Raw genomic sequence first — 12,162 nt, 5'->3', positions numbered from 1 at the left:
GGTGAAAACTCACCCTTTCCAACCCAGCCCCCAAAATCCTCAGTCCTAGAGGAGAATTCCTTTCCAACATGACTGTGATTATCTGTGGCTTGAGCCCTTCTTCAGCATGGGAACAGGTACCATGAAGTGGAGTAAAAGAGGGTACATTGTGGATCATTTACTAATAGCAAGAGAGGATTTTTTTTAACACCTCTAGGGGTTGTAAGGAAACAATAGTGATGAGGGAGTTCTCAGAAAAGAATGCGAATGTCACACAATCCCTCAAGCATTTATACATCCTTTTATCATACGCTTTGCACTGTGTAAACAGGAAGAAAAGTCATCATCATACTGAAAGAAACTGGTGCACCCGAAGCTAATATGCCCCAGAAAAAATATTAAGACTGATGTGACTGATTCTGCCTGAAGTCTCACACTCAGCTCTAATGGATCCAAGTGTAGTCCTTTATACTGGCCTAGTGGTATTATATTTATTTATAATAGCATCCAAAAGCCCCATCAGGGTCGAGGACCCTCTAAGCCAGGAACTGAAGTCATTCTATTAGGAAGTGGACCATCTGAGTTTAGGTGCCAGTTTTCTGGGCTATCAGAAGTTGTGAGAATTAGAAAGGCATTTGGCTTTGCCATTATGTGGAGAGAATGAAACTAAATGTCTCATCTGCTTTAGAAATGGTAGGGAGGAAACTAGGCTACGTGCAGGTCTCATGTTGTGGTTATAGTGATTTTTGTAAGGCGCTCAGGTATCGCAGTAATGAATCTGATATACATGTCCAGACAGATAAAGTAGAGCACACAGGAAACTGCAAAGACAAGCTCTGAAAGGAGCAATGCTCCAGCCCTCCTCCATCAAAGGGAAGCTTGCTGATGAGGTTTTGAAGGAAAAGGAGAAGAGGGGTATTAAAAAGTGTATGTCTGTGAGATCCAACTCAAGATCCAAAAGGGTCTGAGAAGGCTACGGACATCCTAGGGAAAACAATTACATCTAGAACTTGATTTTGCTCGCATGATTTATTTCTAATCCAAGAGACAGAATTTGCATGTTGTACTGTAGAGAGGCAAGCCTGTTTGCAAAGGCTTAGGCATCCCAGATAGCACACAAAGCATTTCATAAAAAAGTCATTACTCATCCACCCAAATACAGTGTCATATATTTTCCATCGATTTCCAGAGGTGGCACTTTATCATAGGGATGATAGGAGGGTATAGTTCATTAGTGTCTTCCAGGCATGATGGAACTAACCTGGGAAGAACACTGTTTGCCCGCTGACATCTGTGTATATTTTAAATATGGTATCTGTGAAGGGTGCTTTTACTGACTCGCCTGGGTTTGGGAAGTGCATACAGTAGCCATGTCTCGGTATCTTTATAAGCTTTAAACCTTTCACTTCTTGATCACTAGCTCAAATGCAGTTAAGGTCAGTTATTACTTCTGACATGGAAAAGGGATCCCACATGCACTGCTCTCCCTGCCTGCATACACCCCTTCATCCTCTGAGAAAAAAACCCACTGTGATCTGAATGGAGGAAGCTGATACTGAGGTGCACAGAATGTAGACAATGGATTGCCTTTAATAATGTTTAATGATGTCAGTAATGATTTTAAACTGTTCTGTTGTTGATTGCTGCAGCATTTGGGGCAGACAGGGAAATTAAGGGGTGACTTACTCAGGTCAGAGCCTTCCCCTCCTCCCTGAGCTATATTCAGGCAAAGGAAACACAAACCTAGTCCTGTAGGGTCAGATTTACAGAGGTATTTAGCTGCCTAAAGATGCAGATAGGCACTTGGTGGTTCAACAGCACCTAAACACATTAAGCATCTAACTCATTAAGCACAATAGATGTTAGGCATCTACTGGGATTTAAAGAAGAACCTAAGTAGGTTAGACACCTATCAGCATCTTTAGGCTTTTTAAATATCTTTGAAAACCTGGCTCATAAGCCTTACTCCTGGCTGTAATTACTTGGTTGAGTAAGAACCTACTCCCCTGAGTCAGGGGTGTAGGACTGGGCCTCACATGGCCTTTGTGTTTTGAAATCTTTCATTCTCTTCTTTGTGTAGTTTCAATACAAAAGGAAACTTTGTCATCTTACATTATACATATTATTTTTCAAAGATGATGTTCTTTGTGAATGAGAAATGAGTAATAGTCTCACGGGGTGAAATTCTCCCCTGTACAGAGGACCATATCAAAGGGACTCACAAAGAAAGGTTCTATAGTCTAGTGGATAGGCCACTGGACTAGGATTTGGGAGAGTCCTAGTCAATTCCCAGCTCGGTCACTGGCCTGCTAAGTGACCTTGGACAAGTCACTTCCCTCCCCATGCTGCTGTTTCCCCCTCTGTAAAATGGGGATAATGATACTTACCTCCTTTGTCAAACACTGACATCTAAAAATAAAAAGCGCTATATCCAAGTTAAGTGGTGTTATTATTAAATCCCATTTACACCTATTTTCAGGGCTTAAGGGGAATTTTAACTGATACAACAGTCTTGTACTGACCGTCTGCACAAGGTGAATTTAATCTTTTATGAACAAGTTATTTTTGACCTACTTTGCTGTTTATATCACTGACTTTTAGAAAACTTAAATAGAAATCATTCACAACCTTTTGGGGCTAATGGAAGAAATGTTATTAGCAAATGAATTGCAAAAGAAAGAAGAAAAGGAAAGAGGAGAAACTTATTTCTAGTTGCAAATTTCACTTTTCCCCATCTCTTCTGGTGAATAAGATGAGCCAGTTCAGTCAAACATAACCAACTTTTTATTTTCATTAATAATTTGAGAACAGATTTTTTTTTTAAATCCACATTTGCAAACTACAACAAACACAAACAGGTTTGTACACAACAACGTCACTGCGTGCTTGAAGCCCAACACTGAATCATTCGGGGATCTGAAAAGGAAAACAAACCAACCCATTGTTCTAGAGCAGTGTTTCTCAATTGGTGTTCTGCGGAACCCCAGGGTTCCGTGAGATGAATTTCAGGGTTCCAAGAAAAATTGAAACCGCTCCACCGAAAGCTGCTGAAATCGCGCCGCCGAAAACAGCAGACAGCACGTGCTGCCGAACAGCAGACAGCGCGTGCCACCAAACAGCTGACAGTGCACGCCGTCGAAAAGGGGAAGATGTCTCGGATTTTTCAGCGGCGGGTATCGCATGGCCCCGCAGAAGTTAAAAAGGGTTCCGCAGCCAAATTTAATTGAGAAACACTGTTCTAGAGTTTTGTGGCTCTTAATTTAGGGTTCTAAACCAGAGCACTTGCAAAAAGAATTTTCTGTCCCATGTCAAGGATTTGAGGATTCATAGCAAATGTCTGCTGGGACCACTGTGTCTTGGACACTGAAGGAAGCTAAGGCATGCTGTGGAGGCTTGTTTCCGCTCAAGGCAAGCTTCATTGAAGCCCTGTCAACTTGGGGAAAAAAATGAAACGTTCCACAAGCTAGGAGTGGAAACTTTTCACCAAAGAGCTACAGCAAGAGCACTGACAGAAACCTGAAACAGAAACCCTGAGCTAACTGCTTTCTGTTCCATAAGGGAGGAGGACAAAAGCTGTAAATACAGCCCCAGGTTTAAGGTTTGAACAGGAGTAAAAAGTATTCAGTTCACCCCTGGCTGCTCTGGGTAGAAAGGAGGCATGAAGCCTGCATTCACTGTTCAGCTTGCAGGGAAAATGGGGTTACTGAAAATGATCTAAGTATTTTCTAGGTTAAATCAATGAAGGAAAACAAACAAACAAAAAAACCTTGTGAGAAAGTAATGCCAATGACCTGAATTAAACCAACAAATGCAAGAAAAGGAAGTTCAAATCCACTGTTAAACTGGTGTCCTGGTGAGATTCTAAGAGGACCAGCACAGAATTCACATCAGGGGGAAGTGAAGCTAAGATGGCTTTAAGTGAACTTTGTCCCAGCCTGGGCCTCTACTGTTTTGAGGGCTGTAGGGCCCCCAACTTAACTTAGCCCCGAAGGCCTATCCAGTATCTATGTCTACTCCAAATATGCCTTTCCTGCCCCCAAACCTACCCTGGGCATGTTCCCTATGCCAGTACTTATGAGAGGGCCCTCTGAGAGCAGCCTTATAGCTGTCTGCCTCAATTCCTGCACCAAATTCTTTCCAGCCAGAATCTGGGCTTTTTGGGCCTCTTTACAACACACTGGCCCTTTACCTGGCATAAAGGGGCCAGAGCTAGAATGAGGATCTCATTCCTGGTGTATAGAGAGCAAATAAATGATAATGGATCAATTTAATCAATATGTTATTCCATGGCCCATTATTTCAGCATGAACACTGAGCATTCCTGGGTATTGTAATCTTATCTTAGATCCTTGAAGCTACACAGGGCAGGGGAGTTTAGTTCCTTTGTGGCAGCATTAGTAACAGGGAAACCAAGTAAGGAAAAAATTAGATCCCTCATTCCATCTCCAATTCACACACACCCACTGTTTCCACAACTAAGCTCAATGTGAACCATTTTTTTCAGATTCTGTTCTCTTCACATGAAACTAAGCAAATGCTTACATGCCTTCCTGAATCAAGGCCTAAATGAGATCAGAATTTGGCCTTTTTTACTTGAAGAAACAATGCATTTTATTTCAAGCAATATAAAAGAAAAAAAACTGCTAAATTATGTACAAAAATATATAGTTTTAACTTCACAATTCTATCTTAAAATTGCCAGGACACTATTTTCCTCTCAAAAGCTTAGGGGTGGTGGTGGGGGTGGGGGGGGTGTGTGGAAATAAAAGCCTCTAATTGTTTCGGGATTTCTTTTCAGCAAGTTTCTGTCAGGAACAAATTTTTATGGATGATCTAGAAACAGGGATTAGTGAACATAACGGAGGGGAAGTTTGGTAAATCTTTAAAATAAAAATTGTATTGGGCTTTGCAAGGTTCTCAAAACAAATTTTAATTCTCAAGTTTCCAGTGATGCAGCAATTATTTGAAAATATTTTTTCCTAGGTAGAGGAAAGCCTGTGCTATGTATTCGGAATAGAGGAACTTTTAAAAATACAATGTGGCACAATGAGGTCCCTATATATGGCATTAAAACTATGTCTATTTTTAGGATAATTTTTTTCACTCTCCTCTTTGTTTCTTTTGACTGTCTTTCTGCATTTGTTTTTCACTCTGACCTCTCATTAATTTTTCACTTTAATTTTATCATTTGGCTTTTTTTCCTGTTTCTTTTTCTCCTAAGCAGAATTCAGTGATGTTTAAGTCAAACTTTCAAACCTCCATGCTCCAGTGGGTTTGGAATTAGACAAAAGGGATTCACTTGTCCCCCAAACATTTGAAAATAGGGGAAAAGTTTATAACAAAAATGTTGACTTTTGTTTAAGCAGTGCTAACAGGCAAATCCCACTGGTTAGACATTCTCCTGGTCACCCTGGAACACATTCTGTCCATCAGGGCACAAGTAGAGCTTTCATTGACTTCAATTGCCTTTCCCCTTGAAAAACAACCAGCGTTCTTGAGGACAGGAGGCCTCCTCTGATTGAGGACTCTTTTGATAAACAGCAGCTTTTTATTATCACTGCTTTCCAAAAATTGCAGTAACAGGAAATATTCAGTATTCCCAGCTGACTTGACTGTGGGGAATGTGCATGCATACAAAAGTGGATTTTCATTCCATGTTAGCTGATAAAACTCCATAATTCCTCCATAAAAAGGGGAAAATAAACAATCACAAACCTGAGTAAACCTTCAAAACATAATAATATGTGCCAGAAAGTATTGGCATGGACAATTCCAGAAGCCTTGTGTGAAGCACTGGGAAAGTACATCAGTAATGGTGGCTTTAACCACAGATAATGAAGACAGAAGTCTAATCTGAACCATATTTAAAGGGCATCATTAGTCCTCTTTGCCAAATTCACACTCTGGCTCTGCTTACTTTGACTAGGGAAAGCAGTTGTTCTCAACAGCAGACATGTGCACTGGCTACATGCTGCTTGCCACCTGGCATAGTAAGAACTAGATGAGCTGTGAATGGGAGAGGACTCACATTCAGCTTGCAGACAGTGGGAGGAAAGCTCATGGGAAAGATCAGTTTGGATTTTTTCTGCCTATAATTACAGCTGTTCAAGTGTCAGATGCTAAGTACCAGTTCTGGTGAAGGGACTTTCCCAATGAGTAACAGAGATTTCACTATCACTCCACCACTTTTCTCAACTAGCTCACAAACTTCTTGCTGCCTATAGCATTCTCTTTCCCATCCCAATCATATTAAACTCTGTTTCCCAAAACACCTCACTCCATTAAAGTGAAAGGGAGACATGTCACTGACTTCAATGGAGGCATGATTTCATCCCCGGCAACTTCACGTTTCAACATTTTCTCCCCTACATCAGAAAACTAATCAGTATCCCAATCCATCACCTGTCTATATTTATCTCAATGGAAAGTATCAAATTTAATTCAATCTAATCTCCTGCAACTAGAGTAGTATGAGCCATGAGTAGTTTACTAAAATGAAGTAAAAGTTTTTGGCTGAATAGCTTCCCCCAAGAACCCAATCCAATCCAAAACAGTCCCTTCAGCTGCTGGTTCAGTGACATTCTTTAAATCTCCTGGGTCCACAGCTATGGAGGATTATTACAATTCTGAGAGGGAAATAGTTACTTTCCTGGAGCCATAGAAAGGCCGGCTAGACACTCCCCTAACCAACGGCAGAGTCTCTGGCTTTGCATAGCTCTATTAGTATGTGGTAAGCAGGCCCCTGTTAATGATCTCCTTGGAAGATTCCATCAGCATACTAAATCCTTCCAAACTACTTAATGCAGGGGTAGGTTCTTGCTACTGTCAAATTACACACAGAAAACATCCCTGAGATGCCAAAAAGCCCCATAGAAATGTCATACTGGAATTCAAGATTCCCACTGGCTTTGTGGAAAATATTCAAAACACCCCCTTGCCATAAAACTCTTTAATATAATGTAACCCTTCTCACTTCTCTGCTTCAATAAACCATTCTTCATAGATCACCCAGAAAATTTGGCTGAAGCCATTGATCAGAAAGGGAGATTATAGCTGTCCTTCACCCTTAATATATTTGGTGCTTTAGAGAACATTTCCATGTAAGTTCAAGTATTGGCTATATTTCTTATTTCAGCATTGTTTGAGGTAATTGCACACCACACATGCTGCTTACAAGCTGCCCTATACTTGCTTTTTCTGAGTTAAACCTGTCTCATTGGAAAATTATGTGGTGCCAGCAAAAACTATCAGTTCTCCTCATGCACACCAAACCTGTCAAAGTTAGTGGAATGTGAATGGTGTGACACAGATGTAAACCCGTTAGGTTCTCAGCCCTCTCAACTGTCACTGGCTTCAATGGGAGGTCAGCACCTCATGGGATTGAGCTCTATGTGAGATGAGAATTAGACCCATCATCCAATTTTTGGGGGAAGCCAAACCACCCATTTCAAACTGGCAAGCTGAGTTCTTTCCCAGCTGAATGAATGCTTGGAAAACCCACGGAGAAGGTTAGCAAAGCATGCAAGACTACAGGGAGTTTCCACTGAGCGTAGCCTAGGTTTTACAACCAGGTAAATAGACCTATTGCTCACTGGTACAAAACCAAATCAAACTCCTAGCTAATAATAATGACAATCTTATCTTTTTTCTTAAATTAGAAACAAATTTATTTTTGAAAGCTCATTTTGCAATTTAATTTTTTCCCATATTTCTGGTTACAATTTAGAGATGATACTTTCTTCCTTCTAATTAATCTGTTAATAAATACACAAATATATCAAGGGTGCTTTGTAAAAAACCAAAAAAGACCCCAAACAATAAAACCCCACCTCAATATAAACAATTGTTATATTACACACATGAAATGACAATCTAATTTTGAAACTATAATGCAAATTAATTACACATATGGCACATGACATGATCTAATATGAATCACTTAAGCATATATATAATAAGGGCATTGTTTCTGTATGAGAAATTATATGCCACCTTATAAAAAAAAAAAAAAAGCAACAAAACCAAGCAAACAAAAGCTCCAAAGAAGACAAGTCATAACGTCCTTATCATAGATACTGAACGTGAAATAGAGTAATATGAGTAGGAGATGGCAGATTTCTCCATTAAATATCTGAATAGGTAAACTCCTGTTAAAATAAGAATTCCAATGTGTAACATGCCAAAGCATGTTAAAGGTCTTTGCTCCAGAGCAATGGAATATTTCCTTTGCACAGAGACCTATGTTCAGCTAGGATTCAAGAGGTGAATAGGCCTTGTTTTGGCCCTCTTCTTTGATCAAATTTTACACACAGTGCCCATTTAAATGCATCCTTCAAGAGACCATTTTGATTTACAATGGCTGATGGAAAACACTGTCAAAAACTTTTTCAGGAATGAAAAATGCCTGAAGGAAACAAATATCGCACAGCATAACTCAGTAATATGATGTACATTCATGATGGGATGAGAATGTTGACAGCTGACCATATTTACTGATGATGTAAACAGGTGTAACTCCATTGACTTGAAAGAGTACGATCATATATAGCCGATGAACATATACATGTGGCTTTCAATGTGTGAAACATCCCTGGTCATTGGGCCAGCACATGTGCCACTTAAGCTGTCTAAACAAGGCTTAAGTCATGCTTGTGCCGGCCCCTCTTACACAGGGGTGAATTTCACCCATGGCAATCTGCCTGAGAAACGTTACCAGGTTACAGTATTCATTAAACAAAGACTCAGGGAGAGCTGCTAAAGATCTACATTGAGAAAGACAACCTCAGCAATCTCACACACAGTGGCATGAATAAAGCACAATATTAGATAATTCTAATACTCAGCTAGCTGAAATTTTAAATGCTGAAGTTTCTTTTTAAAAGAAATTAAAAGAAATGACTTTAGTGGAACACTTGAAAGTTCATTAAAGATCCAGGGTCAGTGAATAGAACTATCTAACACAACTGGCTAAACATTTAAGCATGGCCAACCCATGGTGCATACGGTCCTAACTGATTATAATTACATAATTAATTTTTTTTACTTAGATTTTTCTTTAAAGTGAAGTTGGATAGAATATTGGTGGTTATTTGATTTCTTGCTGATAATATACAATCAATTCAGTGTACCATACTGCATGGCATCTTAGTTTATACAAATACTTTACATAAATGGGATGTACAAAGGGCAGGGGGGAAGCACGTGGCAATGCAACTGCAGCTATTATATGTTGCTGGAATAGTTTTCTTTCATTTTCTTTGACCTTTTAGCAGTTTTTCAACTTCTTGTTTCAATAAGTGGACATCATTTCTCTTGGCATTTTTAATAAGCAGAATTTTAAAAAAAGATGGATGAAATGGAATCCATAAGAGAACATTACATAATTCTAACGTGACTTTTAAAGTAACAGCAAGATAGTGTAACATGCAACAATTATGGGAAAAAGAGGTTGTGCTAAGCTCAACATCTCATGATTAAAACTGTGAACAGGGATACACAGAGCCCTGTTCTGCAAGAAACAAAATATTGCCATCTTGTTTGATCATTTCCTACTGCTAGGTTTCTAAATATGTGTTTGAGCTGAGGCCACTGCATTTATTTGCCACTGTAACTAACAAGGTTCACCAGGGAACATATTCAAACTATGATTGATTGGGGGTGGGAGGAACAGTAACAGACAGTTTTGAAACTGAAGGATAACTGCACTGATTGTTAAGATACTAAAGAATAGAAGTTTATTATATATCAGCTCAAGTTTTCATGTCTTTTACCACTTGTCCCAGTAAGAATTATTGGTACTGTATATCCATGGGCATTTAAAAATAGAGGGTCCTTTGGGGGTTCTCTTATTACAGCCCTAGTTATAATCATTCCAGAATGTCTCAGTTTGCCTATACCTGCAGATCTTGAATATGCCTGACAAACTCCTGAGGGCTGGAAGGTGATTTTAAAAGATTCTGGTGTGACAGACTGTACAGAAGCCCTTTTTGATTTAACCCTATATTTTTCTCTAGATATTTATTCCTCACTTATGCTTATACTGAGTAAGTTTAGTATAGTAAATGCCCTTGAGATGGAGTGACTAGATATTTCTGTAGTTCCACTCAGTGAAGGTGCTACAACTGGAGAAAATAAGATTTCAACTAGCATGCCTCCTTATACACTATATATGTGTCCTCCAAGTAGGAAATGGGAACTGTCAAATGTATGCAATTCTTAGGAGCTTATATCAGAAAGCAATGTCATTTTTTTAATTTGGACCTGATTTTTAAAAATATTAAAAAGAAGAAGAAAATGTATGCTTAAAAAATGCTTAAAAGACATCAGTAGCACATTGCATTTGAGAGTTCCAGGTCCAGTTCCATGTGATTTTGATTTCCCCAACTCTTGATCTACAAGATGCCCCAACACTATTACATCCCAGTCTTCATGTCAGCCTCTTTTTGATTTTGCGTTTCGTCTGTGGTCAGGAATTCATCACATGATCCTTTTTGATTATCTGGCTGTTCTTTATGTACCAAGTGCACCATTTCTTGAGATTTGCTGGCTTCTCCATTCAGTCCACCCATCTTCGTATCTGATACTGACCCTTTGCCATTGTTAATCACTAGTTTTCTCTTCTGCCCACATCTAGTAAAAATAAGCAACACAAATGAAAATTATGGAACTGGGAAACACAACATACAGAGTAGATTTTCTAGAAAGGGTGTAAAGGAAATAAAACTTGAGTCGGTCAATGGAGAAAAGCTAAAATATAATATGTAAAGCTTTTGTCTGTAGTGGATATATTAAGTTTTTCAGGTGGGATATCCATTGACTTAAATGGGAGCACAGTTCTTTTGAAAATCCCATTGTTCATATACTACTAATTTGTTTTTAGAATTAAGTCTGAAGGTGCAAAATTTGGAACCGGTCTTGGGTTTTAAAGTGTGGGAGTCTCCAGAGCGTGGGGTTTTGTTTCAATCCAATTGTAGAGATGGAGCCAGCCACAAAATCTGGATCTGCAATTGGATTCTGAAATTTCTCAAACTGGGTATTTGGATCCAGGCTTCCAGCCTCTGTCTAGTTATCCAAGAGGATCACTTTATTCTTCTGTTTTCTTATTAGTATGTCAAGACCAGAACCATGCCAATGGCTATGGAAAGGGTCACAATGCTGTTGTCAACAGATTACCTTGTTAAAGGCTATACTGAGGATGGAAAATAGAGACTGGGTTTAGATACTATGCCCCAGATTCTCAGCTGCATCCTATAAAATTTGGATGCAACTAAGGGTGAGGTCACAAAAGAGCCATTTGAGGCTTCCTGATTCTGGGAGTGGTTCTATGCTGACCAATCCCTCATATAGTTCTGGGCAGTCTTAGCGCTGCTACAAACTATACCTGCTGACTATGGCCCCAAAGGGTTGGTAGGCCAGCTGACACCGATTCTAACAGCTCTCATTCCCTCCCCCTTTTCCCAGCCACTCCTTCCCCCCAACACACCTCTTTGCAGGGATGTAGGAGGAGTAGCAAAGAAGCCAGTTGTACTGCTTCTATACCATTCAGGGATATTCCATAGAGCTGGTTAAACTGGCTTTCTGGCTATGTTGCACTGAGGGTGTGCACAGTTCAATATTAAATCAATTAAAGACATACACACACAGCACTACTCCTTGGAAACAACTACAATGTTTATGCAAATGTGCTTTAAAATGCTTCCTGCTTCAGCTAAGTGAATTCCATTAGAACTACTAATTTGGCAGTTAAATTATTTCTCCAGCATTGGTTTGAATCAAGTGTATTTTTTGTTGCCAGACAGACATAGGACAGCTGTTTTAGCCCAGGTGACCTACAGCAGATCCCTCGTCTCAATTTGCCGTGTTTATATTACGCAACATATGGGAGCAAATTCAGCCCTGAATTCAGCCACACAACACCAATTCAGAAAATACTGCACAGTAATAGGATTCTATGGAATGTAAGGCAGCAGAATTCCTCTCCTACATGATGTGTAAATCGTGCTGTATTTCATCATGGATTGTAGAGGGAAGGATCCATCTCCTTATGATGAATATTTCACGAGGGGCCATTCAGCGTTGAAAGGCAGGTTCTTTACATAAAAAATCATTCATTGTGTTGTGTTTCCACAAGTCATGCTGGGTCACATTGTTTCAATATATAGCCCAAATAGAAATCGTGAAAAA

At 39.5% G+C, this 12,162-nt stretch overlaps 1 protein-coding gene across 3 annotated transcripts in view; it reads right to left on the bottom strand.

Moving 5' to 3' along the window:
* Positions 1-2,745: 2,745 nt before the first annotated feature.
* CD44 (CD44 molecule (IN blood group)) overlaps positions 2,746-12,162 on the bottom strand; it is a 94,001-nt gene continuing 84,584 nt past the window's right edge. For all 3 annotated transcript variants that reach the window (XM_067557550.1, XM_067557551.1, XM_067557552.1), the window contains one exon: positions 2,746-10,608. In XM_067557550.1, the coding sequence (XP_067413651.1) occupies positions 10,392-10,608 (217 nt within the window). In that variant the 3' untranslated portion in view covers positions 2,746-10,391. The remainder of the gene's footprint in view (positions 10,609-12,162) is intronic.

Source organism: Emydura macquarii, unplaced genomic scaffold, assembly GCF_026122565.2.
Source record: "Emydura macquarii macquarii isolate MOO-44397 ecotype Brisbane River unplaced genomic scaffold, CSIRO-AGI_Emac_v2 contig_1876, whole genome shotgun sequence".
Lineage (NCBI taxonomy): Eukaryota > Metazoa > Chordata > Testudines > Chelidae > Emydura > Emydura macquarii.
The sequence above is the reverse complement of the archived record's forward strand: the minus strand, read 5'-3'. Positions and strand labels throughout refer to the sequence as shown.